Source organism: Hippocampus bargibanti, linkage group LG07, assembly GCF_051943395.1.
Source record: "Hippocampus bargibanti isolate YZ-2025 linkage group LG07, ASM5194339v1, whole genome shotgun sequence".
Classification (NCBI taxonomy): Eukaryota; Metazoa; Chordata; class Actinopteri; order Syngnathiformes; family Syngnathidae; genus Hippocampus; species Hippocampus bargibanti.
Window position 1 is genome coordinate 7,017,084 of NC_142740.1, and position 26,542 is coordinate 7,043,625.

The following is a 26,542-nucleotide window of genomic DNA, read 5'->3' on the forward strand; positions in this document are numbered from 1 at the left end:
AACGGCTTTCCTTTCCCCTTTATCTATGACCACGATATCTGGTTGGTTGGCCATTACCATCTTGTCAGTCTGTATCTGGAAGTCCCACAGGATTTTTGCTCGGTCATTCTCCACCACCTTGGGAGGTGTTTCCCATTTTGACCTTGGGGTTTCCAGTCCATACTGCGCACAGATGTTTCGGTAGACTATGCCAGCCACCTGGTTATGGCGCTCCATGTAGGCTTTCCCTGCCAGCATCTTACACCCTGCAGTTACGTGTTGGATTGTCTCAGGTGCCTCTTTGCACAACCTACACCTTGGGTCTTGTCTGGTGTGGTATATCCCTGCCTCTATGGCTCTGGTGTTCAGGGCCTGCTCTTGGGCAGCCAGGATGAGTGCCTCTGTGCTGTCCTTTAGGCCAGCCCTCTCTAGCCACTGATAGGACTTCTTGAGATCAGCCACTTCTGCTATGGTTCGGTGGTACATCCCGTGTAGGGGCTTTTCCTCCCATGATTGTCCCTCTTCCAGCACCTCATCCTCTGTTCCCCATTGACTGAGACATTCTCTGAGTACATCATCCGTTGGAGCCTTCTCTTTGATGTATTCATGGAGCTTGGATGTTTCATCCTGGACAGTGGCTCTCACACTCACTAGTCCCCGGCCTCCTTCCTTACGGCTTGTGTACAATCTCAGGGTGCTGGACTTGGGATGGAACCCTCCGTGCATGGTGAGGAGTTTTCGGGTCTTAACATCCGTGGTCTGAATCTCTTCCTTTGGCCACCTTATTATTCCTGCAGGGTATCTGATCACTGGCAGGGCATAGCTGTTTATTGCCCGGGTCTTGTTCTTGCCATTGAGCTGGCTTCTGAGGACTTGCCTCACCCGCTGGAGGTATTTGGTCGTAGCCGCTTTCCTTGTTGCTAATTCGAGGTTGCCATTGGCCTGTGGTATACCGAGGTACTTGTAGCTGTTTTCAATGTCTGCTATTGTTCCTTCAGGGAGTGAGACCCCTTCAGTGTGAACTACCTTGCCCCTCTTAGTCACCATCCGACTACTATTACTACTACTACTACTACTATATATATATATATATATATATATATATATATATATATGCCAACCTGGAAGTTCGGCGCTTATTGAGGATTTTAAAGCAGAAAGTAACCAAACATCTGAGGAGGAGATGGCCGCAGCATCAAGTGAGCTCATAAAGGCAATGTTGGTAAAGTGGAATAATTCTTAAGATGGCGCCCCCCTGTGTGGCTGCCTCCACAGCAGCTCTTTCCCTTTCTTGTCTACTTTTTCACTTCTTTACTTTTCCGTTTTTGTTTTGCCTGATCTCGCTCCATAAACCTCCGGAGAGGAGATGGGCATCTTTTCTTTTGCTCATCGCCGTTATTTTTTACTTTTTCATCGCTCCTGTGAACGGGGAATCCACGCGCACGCGGAATCCCATTGTTTACAGTCGAGACCAGCTACTAGCGTGGCGGGCTAATAGCGGACTAGCGGCCGCCGCACCAGACATCCCCGATGAATTGAAGAGGAGGAAACGAGGATGTCGGGCCGGGAAAGATCGCCGCAAAAGAACGAGGAAATACCGACACGTTCTCCCGTCCGTCATCATGGGGAACGTGAGATCGCTCCCAAATAAAATGGACGAGCTGGCGGCGCTAACGCGACATCAGAGGGAGTACCGGGAAGCCAGCTTGCTACTCGTCACGGAGACATGGCTTTCGGCAATCACTCCGGACGCCCACGCAGAGTTGGAGGGCTTCCAACTCGTACGAGCGGACAGAAATGAAGGCAGCGGTAAGCAGAAAGGAGGGGGGATTGCTGTATTTGTGAATAACAAATGGTGCAATCCTGGGCACATCACGGTGAAGGAAAAACTTTGCACTCGGGACATCGAGCTGCTAGCCGTTAGCCTTCGGCCGCATTACCTGCCACGGGAATTCTCACACGTCATAGCCGTGACGACGTACATTCCCCCTACGGCAAATGGCGGCGCTGCCTCCGATGCCCTCATATCTGTTGTAAACAAGCTGCAAACCCAGTCCCCCAACGCCTTGTTTATCATCTCAGGGGACTTCAATCACATTTCCCTGAAATTCTCCCTCCCAACATTCACACAGTATGTAACTTGTGCCACCAGAGACAATAACATATTGGACCTATTTTATTCAAACGCCAAGGATGCATACAAACCCTCCCCCCTCCCCCCTCTCGGAAGAGCAGACCACAATATGGTTTATCTCCAGCCTGTGTACAAACCCCTTGTCCAGAGGCAACCAGCTGTGACCCGCACGATCAAAAGATGGTCCACAGAAGCTGAAGAAGCTCTGCGGGACTGTTTTGATTCAACCAGGTGGGAGCTCTTTACTGAGATTCATGGGGAAGACATTGACTCACTCACCAACACCATCACAGACTACATTAACTTTTGTGAACAAAACACCGTACCCACCAGGACTGTGCGGTGTTTTGCCAACAACAAACCATGGATTAATCCCGACATAAAAGTCCTCCTGAAGGAGAAGAAAAGGGCTTTTGTGTCGGGCAACAGAGAGGAACTGAAGGCCGTGCAGATCCAACTGAGGAGGAAGATCAGAGAGGGGAAGAAGGCCTACAGGATGAAAATGGAGGAGCAGCTGCAAGCCAGCAATGTCGCTGGTGTCTGGAAGGGCCTGAAAAACATCTCAGGCCACAAAAGCCCAGTGACATTGAACGTAAAAGACAAGGACTGGGCAGATGAAATCAACCGCTTTTTCAATCGGTTTGACAAGACGCCAGCCGCCCCCGGCCCACCGTCAACTTCACCTGTAGCTGCACCTGCACCAACTCTCACTGTGGCCTTACCCTCCCTGCCCCCTCTCACGACCAGCTTTCCGCAACCAACAACTGCCCTCCCAACCGTTGCCACACCCTCAGCCGCCACTCTGCCTCCTGGTTCCTGCCTGTCTGTCACAACTGCGCAGGTGAGGAACCAACTGAGGAGGATGAAGGTGAGGAAGGCAGCAGGTCCGGATGACATCAGTTCCCGACTCCTCAAGACCTGCTCCGACCAGCTGTGTGACATTGTCCAGCACTTGTTCAACCTGAGCCTGAAGCTGGGCAGAGTTCCACAGCTGTGGAAAACGTCATGCCTGGTCCCAGTGCCCAAGATTGCCAACCCCAAAGAGCTCAACAGCTACAGACCGGTGGCGCTGACGTCTCACCTGATGAAGACGCTGGAGAGACTCGTCCTCGCCCACCTGCGACCGCTGGCAAGCTCATCGCTGGACCCGCTGCAGTTTGCCTACCAGCCCAGCATCGGTGTGGAGGATGCCATCATCTACCTCCTCCATACGGCGTTGCTGCACCTGGAGAATGCTGGGAGCACGGTGAGGATCACATTCTTCGATTTCTCCAGTGCCTTCAACACCATCCAGCCCAGTCTACTGGGGGACAAGCTGCAGCATGCCGGAGTCGACCATCACCTCACATCCTGGATTACAGACTACCTCACAAACAGGCCACAGTACGTGAGGGTAAAGAACTGTGAGTCGGACAGGCTTCTCTGCAGCACCGGAGCGCCGCAGGGAACAGTCCTGGCTCCATTCCTCTTCACCCTCTACACCTCGGACTTCAACTACAACACCCCAACCTGCCACCTTCAGAAGTTCTCTGACGACTCAGCTATTGTCGGCCTCATTACAGAGGGAGACGATAGGGAGTACAGGGGACTGACAAAGGACTTTGTGGACTGGTGCCAGCAGAATCACCTCCAGATCAACACTGGCAAAACCAAGGAGCTGGTGGTGGATTTCTGCAGGAAACAATCGTCACCTGCACCATTGAACATCCAGGGTTCGGACATTGAGAGGGTGACCTCCTACAAGTACCTGGGTGTTACTCTCAACAATAAACTGGACTGGACAACAAACACGGATGCCCTAATCAAAAAGGGACAGAGTCGCCTCTTCCTCCTCAGGAAACTGAGGTCTTTTGGAGTTCAGGGGTCACTCCTAAAGACTTTCTATGACTCTGTGGTGGCATCAGCCATCCACTATGGCATTGTCTGCTGGTCAGGCAGCATCACCACCCGGGACAGAAAAAGACTGGAGCGCTTTGTCAAGCGGGCCAGTTCTGTCGTGGGCTGCTCGCTGGACTCTCTTGAGGAGGTGGGCAACAGACGGACGCTAGCTAAACTAAAAGCTATGACGGACAGCCCCTCCCACCCCCTCCTGCCCATCCTGACAGCTCTGGGTAGCTCCTTTAGCCAGAGACTATTACACCCGCGCTGCAAGAAGGAGAGGTACCGCCGCTCGTTCCTACCGACTGCTGTCAGGCTTCACAATTCCCAATGATCACATGTGAAAAAAAAAAAAAAAAAAAAAAAAAAAAAAAAAAAAAAAAAAAAAAAAAAAAACAAAAAAACAAAAAAAAAAAAAAAAACTGGACACTTGTAAATATGGGTTGTTGCAATATATCTAAATGCATCTCTTGATTCTGCACTATGTACAGTCTTGTTTATAGAACGGTTTTTGCACATCTACATTTGCACAGTATACAGTTGACATTTTTATTTTGTTATGCTTAGAATATCTTGTTTTCTATCCTTTCACTCCCACCCCAACCCCATCCCTCTTCAATTGCTGCTGTGGACTGCAAATTTCCCCATTGCGGGACGAATAAAGGTATTCTGATTCTGATTCTGATTCTGATAATGTGCAGGCTTTTACCGAACAGTTCCATTCAGAAAAGACTGTGGCTATGACAATCATCAACATGACGAACAATAATGTGATGCCTCAGCTTCGTAAGACCTTACAAGTCAGAAAGCAACAGGTGTCAATTAAGAGGTTTTTCATCAGCAAAAATGATGAGGAGTCTCCAAAGAAGCAAAGAAGAGAAGCCACACCAGAGGTTAAGTTACCAACAGTCCTTATGGAGGGTAACTCTCCTTCCATAAGCCATCAACGACCATCAAAAAGGTAAATAAAACTTTATTTTACAGCACAGTTTATTTCTTTCATTACAGTCCTCATGTAATGTGCATCTCTTTCCAAACAGCAATTCCCTTTGACCTTCGACCTCCAACACCATTCCATCAAGCCATCAATGACCATCATAAAGGTAAATAAAACAACTTTATTGTATAGCACAGTTTATTTCTTTAATTAAAGTCGTTATGGAATGTGACTCTTTCCAAACAGCAATTCCCTTTGACCTTCGACCTCCAACGCCATTCCATCAAGCCATCACTGACCATCACAAATGTAAATAAAGTGACTTTATGATACAATGCAGTGTGTTTCTTTCATTACAGTACAATAGCACATTTATTATACATAGAATAAGGTATGTTGTGTGTAGTTTTAAGGCTTATTTAGTTGAAAAGTATATTTTATGGAAATCCGGGAACGGATTATTCCCATTTTAATGGTTTCCTATGGGAATTTTTTTGGGAGATACACAATTTTCGCCTTACACACTCTGTCTGGGAACCAATTAAGTTCGTAAGTTGAAGTCTCACTTTATATATATATATATATATATATATATATATATATATATATATATATACAAACATAATTATACACATATTATATACAGTAAAGTCTCGTTATATCGATATCGGATATATCGATAGTCCCGGTTATATCGATACTATTTCTATGCACGCACTGAGAAAATTACATGCAAACAGGGTCGGATATATCGATAGTCCCGGTTATATCGATATTTTTTCGGACTCCCTTGAATATCGATATAACGAGACTTTACTGTACATATCTATAGTTTTAAATTAAATCCATATTTATGTATAATTTATTTATTATATTTAAGACTTTTTTTCATGACATTGTAGCCCAAATACAAGCATGAAGGGGATAAGTCGAAAATGTTGGATGATTTTACAGCCGCGCATTTCTTGTCGCACCCCCCCCCCCCCTTCCCAACGCCCCTCTGGTTACAGTAACACCAACCACCCGAACATTTCCAAGACGGCAGTTTACGGGCAAGTCAGGGCGAAACCGGCAGCGTAAGGATAATAACAATGTGTGCGTTCAGGACGATGTGTGCCCGACCCCCCCCCCCCCCCAAATACCTCCCCCCACTCGATATGAATAATGCATAAACGGCAGATGCGAGTGATGTGGCCTAGAAGGTTTCTTCTTGCCAACCACTGGAGGAGCGCAGTGCGTTCCGGGCCCAAACCTCAACGTGACTTCAAAGGGGTGTGGTCTGGATTTGCTCATGCCCAAACACACACACACACACACACACACACACACTTCGCGGCAGAACCCCCCGCCCCCTTACTAATTTAGTAAGTCTACATAAACTTAAAGACAATGAGGCACTCTTCCAGGCACACACGTGCGCCAGGTTCGATTTCCTGCCACCCAAACAGGGAAAACACAGTCCGCTGTGTGCTGGACAGGCCGGTCTGGGCCTAAATGGGCGGGGCTACTGGCTCTCCGCACCTGCGTCGCGCAACGGTAAACGTCCCTCTCATACTCATATGGAAAGTTCTCGGGGAGGTCGTGTGGCGAACGTTTAGTGCGTTTACAAATTTTTGAGGGGGCATTTGCGCCGCTGTGGGTCTGCGATTCTTTGTTTCAAAATGGAACCCAAGAAGACATAATGACAGGTTCTGTGTTTTCGAACGAGCGTGGCTTCTTTTTTTAGCGGCTGTCAAGGGAATATGTGCAGTCGCGGTGATGGAGTGAGTGTAGGATTTGCTGCCCACGCATGTACTCCGACATGGACGTATAAAGGTTTTAGCAAAGAGAGCAAAAAAAAGTAAAAAAATAACTCAACTTCCGAGCTACCTGGTGAGCAAGCTAGCTGGCTCACTTTCTATTCAACAAACTGGCTAATCCCTTACATCACAGGTGTCCACATCAAGGCCCGGGGGCCAAATTTGGCCCGCCATTTCATTTTATTCGGCCCGCGAAAGCAAATCAAAATTGTGAAATTCCGTGCTCATCTACCGAGCTCGCTAGCAAGCAAGCAAAGTGGCTCACTTTCTATTCAACATACTGGCTAATCCCTTACATCACGGGTGTCAAAGTCAAGGCCCGGGGCCCAAATCTGGCCCGCCACATCATTTTATTCGGCCCATGAAAGCAAATCAAACTTGTGAAATTCCATGCCCATCTACTGAGATAGCTAATTAGCGAGCTAGCTGGCTCACTTTCTATTCAACATACTGGCTAATCCCTTACATCACGGGTGTCAAAGTCAAGGCCCGGGGCCCAAATCTGGCCCGCCACATCATTTTATTCGGCCCATGAAAGCAAATTAAACTTGTGATATTCCGTGCTCATCTACCGAGCTAGCTAGCGAGAGAGCTAGCGGGCTCACTATCTATTCAACGAGCAGGCTAATCCCTCACATTAAATATGTCAAAGTCAAGGCCCGGTGGGCAAAATCTGGCCCGCCACATCATTTTACTCGGCCCGCCAAAGCAAATCAAAATTGGGAAATTCCATGCTCATCTATCGAGCTAGCTAGTTGGCTAATCTTTTACATCACAGGTGTCAAAGTCAAGGCCCGGGGGCCAAATCTGGCCCGCCACCTCATTTTATTCAGCCCGCGAAAGAAAATCTAATTTGGGAAATTCCGTGCTCATCTACCGAGCTAGATAGCAAACCAGTTTTTTTTCTATTCAGGTAGTTGGCTAATCTTGTATATCACAGGTGTCAAAGTCAAGGCACCCGGGCCAAATCTGGCCCACCACATCATTTCATTCGGCCCGCGAAAAAAAATCACATTTGTGAAATTCCAAAAAAGAAGCAACATTTCAAATTGTCGTAACTACACCACAATAACAGTCATTATATTTTTTACTTTGAATTTGAAAAATAATTATTCAGTATTCTGTATGTAATATTTTTGAGAGGATAAATCATTCTCATGGCTTCCACAAATTCATAACAGCCCCCGAGAGAGGAAACCAGAATTACAATATGGCCCACACATGGCAAAAAATGACTTGGACACCCTTGCGCCACTACCACCAACAGGATCCACTATTGGAAAACACGGAAAATGTCAACTAATAATAATAATAATAATAATACATTTCATTTATAAGTGCCTTTCAAATCTCTCAAGGTCACTTTACTGTCACAGGATAAGTTTTTCTGTGGGCGAGCAGCGGCAGCCACACACCCCAGCGTTCAGTCAACACGGAAGTAAACCAGATAGAAAGCTAGCTATCTAGCTAATATACAGCTAATATATTGCTAAGTAACTCGGATAGAAAGCTAGCTAGCTAATAGATAGCTAACAGAGAGCTAGCTAGGCCTTCACTCAACCCGGAAGTAACTCAGATAGAAAGCCAGCTAGCTAATCGACAGCTAATACATAGCTAAATAACTCGGATAGAAAGCTAGCAAGCTAATAAATAGCTAACAGATAGCTAGCTAGGCCTTCACTCAACTCGGAAGTAACTCTGATAGAAAGCTAGTAGGTCTTGTTAAACGACATCACTGTTTTTATCGTTTGCGACAGTCGCACTGTCAAGACGACAAGAAAAATATCGTGTTTCTCGGACCGGGCGGAGACGACACATGACGAGGCTGCCATCGTCCGGACCACGGCTAATTGGGACGGACTAATTCCTGGGTGGTCAACAAAAAGCTGTCCAGAAAGAACTAGAGGGGAGGAATTTTTTTCATGACACCAAATTTGCTAGTCGGCGACTTTTAGGGACCACGGCGATTCGGGTCAAGACAGTTATGAGAGACAGTTGAGGGTTTGCTTCCCAGTGTCTCTGCGGATTTCCAAGGACTGGACACAAGACAGGCCTACTCTTGATTCTATCAGTCTCGTTCTTTCAAAGAATCTCATATCCACGTCCTCTGGCGCACATTTCATAATTCCACCAAGATCAACAAAAAAACAAAAATCAGATAAGCCCTATCGGAACGTTTTTTTTTTATCTGGAGAGAACCAGGATGAGATGTTGTGAGAACGCCCAAAAGTGTCGTGACCCCTTTTGATATTTGCCTCGACGTTAACACTCGGCAGTCTGGACCCAGAAGGGTTCCCACGAACAGCTTGACCATCTGACGCAGTCGGAGTGTTTGGGGGATTGAGGGGGGGTTAGGAGGAAGAGAAACTCACACATTCCAGTCCCAAAGTTGGCCAGACTGCTCAGACGGTTTCAACAGGATGACCCCCGACCGCCTACCCCCACTACAGCAGAGACTGCCCATCCCAAATGGTTATCAGTCCAGACTGCATGATCTTCCGACACCTTAACTCCGGTCACTTCCTGACACAAGTTGACAACTGCCACGCAAAAGAAATCAATTTATTGAAAATGTAATGTTCATTTTTTTTGTTGCAGAATTTATTGTTCTTTTATTGATTTTTATTCATTTTAGATTATTTTTTTTAATTTAGAAAATTGCCATTATACATTTTTAATGGGGAAAAATGTCATCTTAGAAAATGTATTATTATTTTTTAAATCACCATTTTATACATTTAAAAAAATAGAAAATTGCCATTTCAAATATTTTTTTAAACCATTTGAAAATCACCATTAAAAAATATTTTAAAAATTTGGAAACTCGCCATTTTAGAAACTTTAAACTTTTGTAACAGTTGAACAGAAGTATTTGTTCGGTTGTTGATTGTCATTGTTTTAGAATGTTTTTTAATTTAGAAAATTTCCATTTCACATTTTTTTAATTTGGAAAACAGCCAGCTTAGAAAATTGATAAATATTTTGAAAATCGCCATTTTATAAATTTCTGAAAAATGTAAAATAACCATTTTATATTAAAAAAACCTTAGAAAACCACCATTTTTAAAAATATTTTAACATTTAGAAACTTGACATTTTAAAAACTTAACACTTCACTTTTTGTAACAGTTGAACAGAAGTAATTGTTCTTTTGTTGATTTGTTTTTTTGTTGATGAAAATTGCCATTTTAAATTTGTCTTTTAATTTAGAAAATTAAATAAATCTTAGAAAATTGATAAAAACTTGAAAATTGCCATTTTATACATTTAAAAAAAAAATAAATTGCCATTTCAAGTATTAAAAAAAAACTGAAAATCATCATTTTAGACAATATTTTAAAAATTTAGAAACTCGCCATTTTAGAAACTTTAAACTTTTGTAACAGTTGAACAGAAGTATTTGTTCGGTTGTTGTTTTAGAATGTTTTTTAATTTAGAAAATTTCCATTTCACATTTTTTTAATTTAGAAAACAGCCAACTTAGAAAATGGCTAAATATTTTGAAAATCGCCATTTTATAAATTTTTGAAAAATGTAAAATAACCATTTTATATCTACTACTACCATTACTACCATTTCATATCTATACTTTTGTCATAATTAAGAAACAAGAAATTCAATCCTTCACAGATCACCTCAACTCTGTAGACTTCAACATTAAATTTACTCGTGAGGACATTCAAGAGAACCAACTAGCCTTCTTGGATTGTAAAGTAATTATAAAAGAGGACAGAGCGCTAAAAACAGAAGTCTTTAGGAAGGCTACGCACACTGACCAATACTTACTTTTTGACTCTAACCACCCTTCACAACATAAACTAGGAGTTATCAGAACCCTCCAGCATAGGGCTAAACTTATACCAACTAGCACTGAACGTAGAGAAAAGGAGTCAAAACATATCAGAAGAGCACTCACTAACTGTGGGTACCCTCAGTGGTCATTCAACAAATGTCAGAAAGAACGAATAGGGAATGAAACCAATAATTCTCAAGATACAAAAAGGAGAGGAGTAGCAGTACCGTACATTGCAGGAGTTTGTGAAAAATTACAAAGAGTCCTTTGGCAACATAAAATTCCCACTTATTTCAAACCGATAAACACGTTAAGGCAAAAATTAGTGCATCCAAAAGATAGGCTACCAAATGAAAAACAAAGTAATGTAGTTTATTCCATACATTGTAAGAATGAAAATTGTAAAGAGCAGTGCATTGGGGAGACTCAACAAATTCTCAAAAAAAGACTTTATCAACATCGCAGGGATAATACAAGTGGACCTCAATCGGCAGTACATCTGCACCTAAAAGCTACCAACCACTCATTTGACGACAATGAGGTTAAAATCTTAGCGAAAGAACATAGATGGTTTGAAAGGGGGGTAAAAGAAGCGATTCTTATAAAACAACAAAATCCTTCATTAAACCGGTCTGGTGGGGTGAGGTTCAATTTGGATCGTTCATACAATAGCCTGCTTAGGCAAAACAGGTTAGGCAACTTTCGTAATGCTGATGAGGGTCGTTACGCTGATGAGGTGATACCGGTGGGAGTGGGGGTAATAGGCCAATCGTTAGTCAGGAATGTAGGAACAATCAGTGGGGCCACAGGGAGGGGTCCTCTGCCCCCCCAACCTGAGAGTAGGGACCTATCATAGCTGTGTCCGGCGCCACCAGGTCTGGACAGTAGGGATATATAAATAGGGCCGATACGACCAGTCAGACTTTAGTTCGCTGACGAAGCCTCTTGGATAGGAGGCGAAACGTCCGAAACCTTCACTTTTGTACAGATGACGGCTGAAGAAACCTTCTCATCGATAACCATTTTATATGAAAAAAAAACCTTAGAAAACCACCATTTTTAAAAATATTTTAACATTGAGAAACTTGACATTTTAAAAACTTAACACTTCACTTTTTGTAACAGTTGAACAGAAGTAATTGTTCTTTTGTTGATTTGTTTTTTTGTTGATGAAAATTGCCATTTTAAATTTGTCTTTTAATTTAGAAAATTAAATAAATTTTAGAAAATTGATAAAAACTTGAAAATTGCCATTTTATACATTTCAAAAAAAATTAAATTGCCATTTCAAATATTTAAAAAAAACTGAAAATCATCATTTTAGACAATATTTTAAAAATTTTGAAACTCGCCATTTTAGAAACTAAACTTCACTTCATTTTTTGTAACAGTTGAACAGAAGTTCTTTTGTTGGTTGTCAGCGTTTTACAATTTTTCTGTAATTTATAAAATTGCCATTTTACGAAATTTAGAAGATTGCCATTTTATAAGTTAAAAAAAATTGCAAATCACAATTTTCTATATTTTAAAAAATATAGACAATCTCCATTTCAGAAAATAGTTTAAAAAATGTGAAAATCGCCATTTTAGAAAATTTTCAAACAATTAGAAAATCTCCATTTTGGAAATTTGATGGGCTCATTCAATCAATGATACACTTTCTAATTTGCTATTCCTAATTCAGCCTCTAGATGGCAGCACTTAGCAAACGCAGCTAACAGCGCTACTGCCCAATGTATCAATTCTACATGCGGGCCAGACGTTATTGATTTCATGACGTAGCCTGCGGGCCGGATGAAAATTGACCATGGGCCGCATTTGGCCCCCGGGCCGCACTTTGGTCACACACTGTGGATATCAATCAACCGAAGTCTAAATCAGACAGCGTACGCTAAATGTTTTTAGCGACCCTCCGAGCATCACATTTAGCTAATGGGAGTTTGCGGTTCTGTGTTTTGAGCTTGAACCCGTCGAGACTTCTTTCTTTCAACTTTGACGAAAATGGCTCGTATTGTCGCCTCGGAGACCAAACGTGTGATGAATGAGACGACGCTTTCATCAATCATCGGCGGATTGGCTGAGATCGGCTAATGAGCCTCATCTGTAAGCAATCGTGCGCGCGTAGACGACGGCCCGCAGATGACAAGAAAAATAGAAATAAAGAAGAAGAAAAATAAAGATGGTGAAAAATGACACCAGTGGGGCGACGCCGTGGCCAAATCGCATCAACGCCAACGCCAGTGACGGTGATCATGCCGCAAGGCCGACCGCCCGCCTTCCCGCCGGCGCATGCTCGCCCGAACCGAACTGGTAATCATCAGCTTTAAATAAATATTTTTAAAAAGACTTTTACAGCGTCCTGCAACTCATCTGGCAACAGTTTGGCGATCCGTGAGAACAGTCAGAACAATGGCAGCCAGCTTTCGTCAGGGCACAAAGGACAAAAAATGGCTCTCGGAGATGAAGGGGTTCGGGAAAGGGGTTGCTATCTATCCATCCATCCATGTAGCTCGCTAGCTAGGTAGATAGCAAGATAGATAAATACATAAATGGGTGGATAACCACCTAACTAGAGAGATTAAATAATTATTTAAAATACACAAACAACATAAATAAATAGATAGATACATAAATAAATGGGTGCACAAATAAATAATAGACAAATGACTAAATAAATAACTAAACAAATAGATAAATACACAAACACATGGAGGAATAAATGACTAAACAAATAGATAGATAAATAAATTGCAAAATAAATAAATACACAAACAAATAAACACACAGATAGATAAATAAATAACTAAATACATAAATAATAATAGGGCGGATAACTATCTATCTAGACAAATTAATTAAACAAAACAAACATCAAAAATAATAATTATAACGAACTAAATAAATAAATAAATAAATAAATAAATGGGTGCACACATAAATGAGAGACAAATACCTAAATAAATAACAAAACAAATAAATAAATAAATAAATAAATAAATAAACATATATGGAGAATAAACAAATAGATAGATAAATAAATTGCACCAAAAATAAATATACAGTGAGACCTCAACATACAAACACCTCAACTTACAAACTTTTTGTCTTACAAACGTCAAATTCCTGAAAATTAAACCTTATAATAAGCACTATTTTCATAATACACACCCACCACGGCTGGCGGAGTGATCTTCGGCGGAAGCACACGACCGAACAGCACCAGAGGTTAAGTTACCAACAGTCCTTAAGGAAGGTGACTCTCCTTCCATAAGCCATCAACGACCATCAAAAAGGTAAATAAAACTTTATTTTACAGCACAGTTTATTTCTTTAATTACATTCGTCATGTAATGCGCCTCTCTTTCCAAACCGCAATTTCCTTTGACCTCCGACCTCCAACGCCATTCCATCAAGCCAGAAATGACCATCACAAATGTAAATAAAGTGACTTTATGATACAATGCAGTGTATTTCTTTCATTACAATACAATAGCACATTTATTATACATAGAATAAGGTAGATTGTGTGTAGTTTTAAGGCTTATTTAGTTGAAAAGTATATTTTATGGAAACCCGGGAACGGATTATTCCCATTTTAATGGTTTCCTATGGGACATTTTTTTTTCAGATACACACTTTTTCGCCTTACACACTCTGTCTGAGAACCAATTAAGTTCGTAAGTTGAGGTCTCACTGTACAAACAAATAAACACACAGATAAATAAAATAAATAACTAAAATAATAAACAAAAAAATAAAATAAATAAACAAATAGTTGTGTTAACGTCTGTGTAAGCTCTCAGAGGATTAGTCGTCTGCTCCGCCCAACCTGTGAGCAGGGACCAATCATAGCAAAGTCCGGCACCGCCACGTCTGGACAGTAGACATATACATATATATATATATATATATATATATATATATATATAGGGCCGAAACTACCAGTAAGACTTTAGTTTGCTGACGAAGCTTCCTGGATAAGAAGCGAAACGTCCGACGGCTGACGAAACCTTTTCATCGATAGTTGTGTTAAATTAATCCTGTCTACTTGATATCTAATTCACAATAGATTCTTTTCTTACAGACAGAGTTTTTCAGTTGTTCAATTACCTGACATGTTTCGGCGTATCCTTCCACCTTCGTCAGAGTGTCCACTTTTTTGACACTCTGACGAAGGCGGAAGTATACGCCGAAACCTGTCAGGTAATTGAAGACCTAAAAAACACTGTCTGTAAGAAAATAATCTGTAGTAAATTAAATAAACACACCTAATTTCTCCTGGCGGGTTTGGGGAGTCAGTCTATCTCCCAGATAAAGCTCAGCCCTGATTTGACAAAATGGCCGATTTTGACCATCATGGCAGACTTGGCGGCCGACAGATAGAAAGGCGATTGACTACGGCTGTTTCAATCGACACGGTGACAAGCAAGTAGCGTTGTAACATGGAGGGACGTTGGAACGAGCTTCAACTGGTTCACAACCTTCTGTGGCTAACACGGATGAATGTAGAGCTAGCGACAACAAAAAATGCTATCTTGCTAATATTTCGGCATTTTTCATAAATAAACACTTGAGTCGCTGCGAAAATGGTCAAATAAATCGGCTTGTTTTAATAATAATAACAAGAAGAAGAAGAAGAAGAAGAAGAAGAAGAAGAATACATTTCACTTCTCAGCGCCTTTCAAAACTCTCGAGGTAACTTTTACAGTCACAAGATAAGTTTTTCTGTGGGTGAGTAGCGGCAGCCACACGCGCCAGTGTTTACTCAACCCGGAAGTAACTCAAATACATAGAAAGCTAGCTAATATATAGCTAATATCTAGCCAGATAGCTAGCTATCCAGATAGATAGCTAATAGCTAGCTGTTTAGCTAATATGTAGCCAGCTAGACAAATAATAGATAGCAAATAGGTAGCTAACTCGGTAGCTGGCTCGATAGCAAATAGCTCGCTAGGTAGATAGCTAGCTAGATAGCCAGAGAGTTAAGTTGAGCGGCGGCAGCCACACGCGCAAGCGGTCACTCAACCCGGAAGTAACTCAAATACATAGAAAGCTAGCTGATATACAGCTAATAACTGTAATAATAGTATAATAGTTTATAATATATAATATTATATATATATATAATATGTAATAGTTTATAATAGTTTTATTTGACAGCAAATGTTCCAGGATCGTAGGATAATGTCCAAAGAAAAAAAAAGGGGGGGGGGGGGGGGCTGGCTAGAATGAGCGGAGGCAGCCACATGCGCAAGCGGTCACTCAACCCGGAAGTAACTCAAATACATAGAAAGCTAGCTGATATACAGCTAATAACTGTAATAATAGTATAATAGTTTATAATATATAATATTATATATAATATGTAATAGTTTATAATAGTTTTATTTGACAGCATATGTTCCAGCATCGTGGGATAATGTCCAAAGAAAAAAAAAGGGGGGGGGGGGCGGTGGAATGAGCGTCGGCGGCCAGCTGACGCGTGGCGATACCCGATACGCAGCTGAGACGATGCCCAGCCAGCCGCGCGCCTTCAGACATCATTAAAGCAGAAAGGCAGCACACCCCTCTCGCCGCCCGCAATCTACCCGCCGCGGTCAATTAGAAGCAATTTCCCAGTCTTCGCTGGGGTGGGGGGGAGTGAATCCGAGGATGAAAAGCAGTTGCGAGCCCAAAAAGCAGACACCCATGCTTCTGTTTACAAATTGACGCTTGTTTGCGCTTGCCATGGTAACTTCGTGCTGACACTAGCGGGGTTGAGGTTTTTTCAAAGTAAAAGCCAGGCCGGGTGTGTGTGTGTGTGTGTGGGGGGGGGGGGGGGGGGGGGGGGCATGATGACAGTTTCATGCTTTGATCGCCCGCACAAGATGCTTCATCTTTGCATTATGTTAAAACAAACGCAAGCCTGTTTCCCTCCTAATTTTGTGCCCAACCCCCCCTTCGAACCCTCCTCCCACTTTATTTTGATGGGGGGCACGGATCTTCCACCTCAGTTAACCTAAGTACACCTTCTGTTTGGCTTCCCGCAAGCCCGAGACACGAAGCGTGGAGGGGCTTGATTTACAACGAGCTGGCATGCTGGCGATTCCCACAGGAAACCTGCAGCGTCTCAAGTCAGGCTGCAGCGGACTAGCATCAGACGCACCAATTTAGAAAAAGGTACGGATGGGTCAATTAGAACGCGCAGGCTAAGAATCAACTTGCACTTCAAAATAAAAAGGTCCATTCTATGTAATGTTGAAAAAGTCGCACATAGAAGACCAGGTTACGATGCGATATGATATTTTTATCGAGCCCGCAGCCTCCGTCGTAAAATCAATGTCTGGCCTGCATGTCTAATGAATACATTGGGAAATCGCGCTGCTCGATATGTGTGCTAAGTGCTGCCATCTAAACGCTCAATTAAGAACTGGAAATTAGTAGATGAGTCATTGACTGAATGAGACCCCTAATTTTCAAAAAATGTGTTTTCTTTTTTTTTCAAATATTGCTTTTTTTTCATTAAAAAAAATAATAAAATGGTGATTTTCAATCTTTTTTGACATTTCCTAAAATGACAATTTTCAAATTAAAAAAAATCTAAAATAGTGATTTTCCAACTTTTTTTATTTTCTGAAATGGCAATTTTTAAAATTTAAAAATACATTCAAAAATTGTGATTTTTAAATATAAAACATATTGTAAAACGGCGATTTTCAGGTTTTTTTCCTCAAATGGTGATTTGATTTCCTACATTTGAAAATAAAATAAAAAATTGTGATTTTCGAAGTATTTTTTATTTTCTAAAATGGTGAATTTCTAATAAAAACTTCTAACATGGTGATTTTCTAAAATATTTTATGATATAAAATGACAATGTTATCATTAAAAAAATTCTGAAATGGTAATTTTCTAAATTGTTTTATTTTATAAAATGGTGATTTTCTGATGAAAGAATAATCTAAAATGGTGATTTCATCAGAATTAAATAAATATTTAGAATATCGCCTTTTCAGAATTTGTTTAAATTAGAAAAATCACAATTTCAGAAAATAAAACATACTCAGAAAATCGTCATTTTATGAAATAAAAAAAAATTGAAAATTGCCATTTCAGGATATTTTTTTCTTAGAAAATCGCCATTTCAGAAAATATTTTTTAGATAATCCCCATTTTAGATTTTTTTTTACATTTAAGAAATCACCTTTTTAAAGACTATTTTATGAATAAAACAATTTAGAAAATTGCCATTTCATATTTTTTTAAATAAAAAAAATCGTCACATCAAAATTTTGCAAGTCTAGAAAATCGCCACTTCATTTTTTTATTTTCTAAAATGGTGATTTCTTAAATTGGAAAAACAATTCCTAAAATAGGGATTTGCTTAATATTTTTTTCTTTCTAAAATGGCGATTTTCGAATAAAAAAATTCTGAAGTGGCGATTTTCTAGATTTTTAAAATGTGACGATTTTTTAATTTAAAAGAATATGAAATGGCAATTTTCTAAATTGTTTTTATATATATATATATAAAATAGTTTTTAAAATGGTGATTTACTAAATGTAAAAAAATCTAAAATGGGGATTATCTAAATCAAATGTCGATTTTTTAATAAAAAATATCCTGAAATGGCAATTTTCAATTTTTTTTATTTCATAAAATGATGATTTTCTTAGTATGTTTTATTTTCTAAAATTGTGATTTTCTAATTTAAACAAATTCTGAAAAGGCGATATTCTAAATAGTTTTATTTGATAAAATTGTGATTTTCTGATGAAAAAAACAATCCAAAACTGTGATTTTTTTTAATTTTCTAAAAAGGCGATTTTATAATAAAAAATCTAAAATGAAGATTTTCTAAATATTTATTTTTTTTTTTAAATCTGAAATGGTGATTTTCTAATTAAAAAATTATATAATGGCCATTTTCAAAATGGTTGTATTTTATAAAACAGTGATTTTCTAATTAAAAAATCTAAAATAGTGATTTTCAATTGTTTTATTTTATAATAATAATAATAATAATAAATAATAATAATAATAATAATAATAATAATAATAATAAATTTCATTTCTAAGCGCCTTTCAAAACTCTCAAGGTCACTTTACAGTTACAGGATTAGTTTTTCTGTGGGTGAGCAGCGGCAGCCACACACGCCAGGTGATTTCCTATACAGTCAAACCTCGGTTTTCGATAAGACCCGAGACGGTTCTCATCCCATTCGGTTTTCAACCAAAATGTCATATTTTTTATGCCTCGGTATACAACCGAAATTTGGTTTTCAACCAAACTGAGTGCATCTGAATGCATCACTCGACTACCCTCTGCTTCCTTATACGTCACTTCCTTATATGTCACGTCTTCCTCATTGTCTCATTGTGACCGACGGATTAATATTGTTGTTGTTTTATTTTTTGCAAAAATGCAGACATATTTGGTTAAGATCTCCTGAATAGTATGATTTTAAAGCAAGCAGAGGATGGTTTGAAAAGTTAGTGTGCCCTGTGTTTGCCCAAAGACAGCTGGGATAGGTGCCAACACGCCATGTGGCAGAAAGATAGAGATTTCTATGTACAGATGTTAATGTTGATGTTAAAAATTGGTGAAAATAAAAGTTTGTTTTTATAGAATTTTACACATGACCTGCTCTATTATTAAGCTTTTATCCGTTTTGAAAATGCGATGAAATAGTTAAAAAGTTGTTTTCTCGACTTTGAACGGATTAAGATTTTTTACATTGATTTTAATGGAAAGTGCTGTTTCGGTTTTTGAACAAATCGGTTTTCGAACAGGTTTCTGAAACGGATTATGGTCGAAAACCGAGGTATCAATGTGGCTTTTTCCAAATATTTTTTTTTTATTTTCTAATAAAAACATTCTGAAATGGCAATTTTCTAGATGTATGTTTTTTTTTAATGAAATGGTGATTTTCAATACATCGGGGGGGTTGCGTTGGAGGGGGGGTGTCTTCTGTCGGACACGGTAGCCCATGGAGCCTTTCATCCCTTTAGCCACACACATTCGTTCTCAACGTAACCTTTCGCATGCTTTGGCTGCTCTGAGGAATTATTTCAACGGCTTATGAAGCGGGGATTCTTTGACCCTCCCCCACCCCCCATTGGTTCGTTTCATCTCGCCATCGCGCTCTCCGCTTGGTGCTGGCAACAGGACGTGAAGAAAAACACGGCCATTTTGTCCTCATTCCCTTAACGTGGCTATTTTCTCTGAGGGTGTTTGAGGAAGGATATGGGGGGGGGGGGGGGGGGGGGCGGGTAACGGCTGAGCTGTGGGAAATCGGAGTGGAGTCTACAGCCTCGCAGCAGGCGGCATTGCACCGCAGCCGCTCCCCGTTTTGCTATCTGGAGTTATTATTTTTTTATTTTTGGCAAAGAATAACAAAAAGCTTCAAAACGGGACACGCATTGAACTGGCAAAACGATCCAGGAAAACTTTGCGGACATCTGTACGCCGCCGTTCGGCTCCTGGAGTCGAGTTGAGCCACGTTTCCAGCCAAACTTTCCAATTCGCTTCACCACTGCGGCCCTTGTAACAAAATATTGCTCGCGGTTACACTGTGGGGCTGCGAAAGCTGAGCCGTGATGGACCGAAAAGTATCATAATAATAGTAATAATAATAATAATAATAATAATAATAATAATAATAATAATAATAATAAATTTCATTTATAAGCGCCTTTCAAAACTCTGAAGGTCACTTTACAGTCACAGGATAAGTTTTTCTGCGGTTGAGCAGCGGCAGCCACACGCGCCAGCGTTCACTCGACACAGAAGTAACTCAAATAGATAGGAAGCTAGCTAGCTAGCTAATAATAATAATAATAATAACAATAACAACAATAATAATAATAATAACAACAACAACAACAACAACAACAACAACAACAACAACAACAACAACAACAACAACAATAATAATAATAATAATAATAATAATAATAATAATAATAATAATAATAATAATAATGGAACTGTATAGTGCCTCTTTGCAATTTTTTGATGATGATACTAGTGCAGCGTGTTCGACCGGAAACAAATTCCTTGTGTGTCATACATACATGGCAATAAAGATGATTCTGATAATAATAATAATAATAATAATAATAATAATAATAATAATAATAATAATAATAATAATAACAATAATACATTCAATTTATAAGCGCCTTTTAAAACACTAAAGGTCACTTTACAGTCACAGGATAAGTTTTTCTGCGGTTGAGCAGCGGCAGCCACACGCGCCAGCGTTCACTCGACACAGAAGTAACTCAAATAGATAGGAAGCTAGCTAGCTAATAATAATAATAACAACAACAACAACAACAACAACAACAACAATAATAATAATAATAATAATAATAATAATAATAATAATAATAATAATAATGGAACTGTATAGTGCCTCTTTGCAATTTTTTGATGATGATACTAGTGCAGCGTGTTCGACCGGAAACAAATTCCTTGTGTGTCATACATACATGGCAATAAAGATGATTCTGATAATAATAATAATAATTATAATAATAATAATAATAATAATAATAATAATAATAATAATACATTTCATTTATAAGCGCCTTTCAAAACTTTCAAGGACACTTTACAGTCACAGGATTTTTTCTGCGAGTGAGCAGCGGCAGTCACACGCGCCAGCCTTCACTCAACCCAGAAGTAACATAAAGTAAAAATAAAAAAAATAATAATAATAACAAATAATATGACAACACAAAGACACAGAGAGTCATTCATTCTTCAGCACTTTCTGTACCCTCTTAGTGACATGAAGCAGATAGATAGCTAACAGAGTATATAGCTAGCTCGATAGCTAGTCAGCCAGCTATACCGCTAATAGCTTGCTAATAGATAGCTAATAAATAACTAACAGATAGCAAATAGATAGCGAGACAGGTAGCTTGATAGCTCGCTCGACTGTCATAATTTATGACGTAACAGGAACGCTGACCACAAATTGTTTTTAAAGTTTACGCACTCATTCAAGCGGCCAAGCTTTTTTTTTTGCTGTGGAGCATAGGCGTCAAAGTCAAGGCCCGGGGGCCAAATCTGGCCCACCTCATCTTTTTATTCGGTCCGCGAAAGCAAATTAAACATTTGAAATTCCATGATGCTTGCTAAAATTCAACCCAAAATTTCAAAATAGCGTATGTAAACTAGAATAAGTCATTATTTTGCACTTCAAATTTGAAAATTAGTTATTCATTAACTCATTCACCACCAGGCGATGTGTAGAAATGTGTCCACTCCAGTGCCAGGGTTTTTGTCATTGTCACTCGTATTCCAGGACCCACAGAATATTAAGTTTTAGGACTACATAAACATTCAATGCTCGTAAGAAACCTTAGACCATCTTCTTTCATCAGAAAAAAAGAGTTAATTCCTAAATGATATGCGTCTGGAGTTATCTGAGCTTGAAATGGGGGCAGATGTACAAAATACAAAACGATACATATTGGTTTATATAGCGCTTGAACCACAGATGAAGCTGTAACAAAGCGCTAACATGGAAAAAAAGGAAAATGCTGCCCCCGTGTGAAACTGACAAAACATTGCCAGAGGTCTGACCAGCGCTTCATCGGCACCCAAGCACGAAAAAACAAAACCCGAATAAATTCGGGAATGGCACTCTCCGTGATATTATCAATTCCCGAATCAATTCATGAGGTATCACAAAAATCAGCAGTCGTCGCTACACCGCGACCGTTACAAAAATCGGTGACTCATCACAAAGCGTCGGAAAGACTGTGTTCACATCTGTCACAGCGCTCAGTGACATTTTCTAAATCCTAATTAGTTGTGGCATCGTGCGCTTGGCATCGGTTATCGGAGAGGATTCAAAAGTCAATACGGGAATTGTTTTTGCCACATCACATCAATCAAAATCAACATTTGGATAGAAGTCGTTGCGGCTCCATGAGTCTTGTTTTTGAGTCGATTGCATTTTACGCCGTTTTCTGAGAACTGACGCCGTCACCGCCCACTGGTGGTTGTCGCTGGTATCACAAACAACTGCTTTGTCTATTTCTACTTGACGACGGTTGGAATCTGCTTAACATTAGTTATCAAGTAGACAGGATGAATTTAGTACAACGGTTGAATGTTCGCGCTTTTTGTGTGTTCATTTGGTGATGGACTTTTAAAAATGGGCATTTGTGGATGTTTTTTGGGTTTGACTTGGTTTGTGGTTCAAAAATGGTGTTTGGTACCTTGACATAGTCGCGGGCGTGGCCCCAGTCCCTCTTTGAATCCAGGTTGCCCAGACTGAAGCTCTCCAGTTGGCCCAAATGGATCTTTGCCACAGAACGGCTGATCTTACGGGTCACAAAATTTGACCCTGAAAAATAAACAAACATACAAATAGAAAAATAAATACATATATAAATAAGTAAACAAGTAAACAAGTAAATAAGTAAAGAAGTAAAAAAATAAATACATAAATATATGAACAAATACACAAATAGAAATAATAAATATATACATGCATAAACAAAATGAATACAATGAATAAATAAGTATAAATTGATTAATAGACAAATATATGAATACAATAATTAATGACTAATTTAATACGCAAGTAAAGAAATACATACATAAATGAACAAATAAACAAATGCAAATAATAATATATATATATATATATATATGCAAAAACTAAAAAAATAATACATAATGACTAAATAAATATAGATTAATGAATTAATGAACAAATATATAAATACAATCAATTGATGACTAAGTAAATACATACATAAACACAAATATACAAATAATAAATACATGCATGCATAAATAATAAGTACATAAGAAATATAAATACATAAATATATACATAAAAAATTATAAATAATAAATATAAATAAATACATAAAGGAATGAACAAATACATAAATGAATAAAAATACATACATACATACATACATACATACATACACAAATAAACACATAAATGAACAAACAAATGAACAAGTACATAAGAAATATAAATACAAATATAGACATAAAAATTAATAAATAACGACTAATAAATATCAATCAATACATAACGGAATGAACAAATACATAAATAAAAATAATAAATACACACATACATCCAACTAACTAAATACATACATAAATAACCAAACAAATAAATTAAACAGATGAAATTGACAAATAAACAAATACAGACATAACTAAAATAAAATAAATAAATAATAAAAAAAATACAAATAAATAAATAAATAAATAAATAATAATAAATAAATAAATATGTTTAGCGTATTCATGTGGTTAATTGACATTAAAAAAATAAAGGTATGTTCAGCTTTGCTGAACATACACAACATTGAGAGGTAAAAACGGCTTATTGAGGTCAGGCGAGGGAACCCAACCAAACCATTACGCAATTTAACCCGACACACAAACATACACATTGTGGCGTCACCGGTGCGCACCGCAAGTTTGATGTCTTTCAAGCTCTTGATCTCCTTGATGTGCGTCTCAGCCTGACGCATATCACAAGCTTGAAAATGGTATAAGCGAAGCCGTCGCAGGACAGAGAGAATCAGACTCATCTCGGACTCAGACCTGGATAGACACACAGTTCGCAGAGACCTGCTCAGCATCGTATGGAGTTCACAGCACGATTTGCTTGACTCCACGCCACGATGAAGCTCTGCGTGACACCTGCCTGGGAGATCTGACAACGAACCTACTTACAAATAAAGAGAAACATCAAACTCTTTATTGGCGAGCCAGCCAGAAGGATTTGTTTTTTCTACTCCTCCTCAGCCCAATCAACTCTCCTAATGGAAAGAGACCAGATTTCCGCCGTCTCTCTCAAACTTCCCCCCTCCTGGCACAACGGCATGGAGCTCTAGTTCCAAGTGGTTGACTCCCAATTCATCAACCGTGGCATCATCCAGGAGACCACCAAATTCCACTATGCGGTCGCTGCCTTCACTCCGGAGTTGGCTGGTCGTGTGCGCCGAGTCATCTTCGATCCTCCGGCTGAAAATCCTTACTCTGCCCTGAAACAGGAAATCCTGAGGCAGACCACCCTCACAGAACACCACAGGTACACAGCCTAGAGGCATGTGGTCGAGCTGGGGGACAGCCGGCCCTCCCAGCTCCTGCAACGCCTCGAGACGGTGGCGGGCAACAGCATCAAGGACCAGGGTTTCCTGCGGCATGTCTTCATAGAGAAGCTGCCCCCGATGATCCAAGCAGTCCTGGCAACCACACCACCCAAATTCCGCCTTGCAGGAGTTGGCCGCCCTCGCCGACAAAGTTGCTGAGGCGTACGCGGGGCAGCCTACCGTTTCTGCCATGCAGCTTCCTCCGACGCCAGGGCCCTCGACTGATGCTCTCCAACTGCTCATCGATGAGATGCGTGCCCTGCGAACCGAAATCCGGAAACGCAGCCACAGTCGAGAACGCCACCGTAGTCGCGGACGCGGTCCAATTCGAGAGCACAGCCCAAGTCGCAACCGGAACTCATTCAGAGCAGACCCCGACCTGTGCTGGTACCACCAATATTGGGGCGACCGGGACAAACGATGCATCAAGCCGTACAAGAAGTCGGGTGAACGGGCCAGCCAGGGAGTGAACTCGGCTTCCCACTCGCCTGGCGCCTCCACAACCAGCCACATCATTTATGTCCGCGACCGCACATCGAGAAGACGATTCATGGCGGACTCGGCTGCTGACATCAGCGTTCTGCCACCTTCTCCTGCAGAGCGCCGGAACCCCGACGCTGGAGTGTCCCTGCAAGCTGCCAACCGCACCACCATCAAGACGTATGGCCAACGGTTTCTCAACCTCGACTTGGGCCTACGTCGTTCCTTCCCTTTCATCTTCACCATTGCCGATGTCCCTCACCCCATCCTTGGCGCGAACTTCCTGCGCAAGTTTGACCTATCCGTCAACATTCGCAGGAAGAGGTTGACTGATGAGACAACCGGCCTGTCCGTGCACGGTAGGACGGCCAACCCTGCGCTTCTTCATCTCTCGCATGTACCATCTCCTTCATCTTCTCCAGTTCTCACGCTCCTTCGACGATTCTCCGACCTGACCAACCCCAGTCGGACGACCCTACCTGCCCCCGACGTTGTTCAGCACATTGTGACTACTGGTCCCGCGAAGTTTCAACGCTTTCGCCGCTTTGCCCCGGCAAAACAGCGGATTGCTGAAGACGAATTCAACCACATGCTTCAGCTTGGTATTATCCGTCTATCGGACAGCAAATGGGCCTCCCCGCTGCACATGGTCCCCAAGGCAAAGGCAGGCGACTGGCGTCCCTGCGGTGACTACCGAGCGCTGAATTTTGTCACAGTTCCTGACCGCTAACCTCTTCCTCACATCCACGACTGTGTGTCCTTCCTCCACGGACAAACAGTGTTCTCCATCATCGATCTGGTAAGAGCCTACCACCAGATCCCTGTCGCGAAAGAGGATGTTTCAAAGACGGCCGTCACCACCCCATTTGGCTCGTTTGAGTTCCTCCGCATGCCATTCGGCCTCCGGAACGCCTCTCAGACTTTTCAACGTTCATCGACTCTGTCCTGTGCGGTCTTGACTTCTGCTGTGCCTACATCGACGACATCCTCATCGCCAGCGACTCCCATGAAGAGCACCTGCAGCACCTGGATATGGTCTTCAAGTGTCTGGACGAGCACGGCCTGGTCGTCAACTCCGACAAGTGCGTGTTTGGCCAACCCAAGATCAAGTTCCTTGGCCACCTAGTCGATGGCTGTCACATCTCGACGCAACAATGGCAAAGGAGTACGCCTTCTACCCGCCAAGGTGCAGGCCATCCGTGACTTTCCCATACCCGAGACGGTAACCCAATTACAGCGATTCCTCGGGATGGTAAACTTCTACCGCCGCTTCATCCCGAACTGTGCCGTGGCTGCCCTGCCACTAAACTCGCTGACTGGCAACAAGAAGAAGCACGTTCCCGTCGACCTCTCCTCCGAGCAATTGAAGGCTTTTCAACGGCTGAAGGATCTCAGAACGAGGTCGCAGACG

General features: G+C 40.8%; 1 protein-coding gene across 1 annotated transcript in view; it reads right to left on the reverse strand.

Annotated features, from left to right (window-relative positions):
* The window catches only part of gmds (GDP-mannose 4,6-dehydratase), a 117,659-nt gene that overhangs the window by 46,566 nt on the left and 44,551 nt on the right, over window positions 1-26,542 (reverse strand). The window contains exon 7 of the mRNA XM_089001601.1: window positions 22,741-22,868. Coding sequence (XP_088857727.1) covers window positions 22,741-22,868 — 128 coding nt within the window. The remainder of the gene's footprint in view (window positions 1-22,740; window positions 22,869-26,542) is intronic.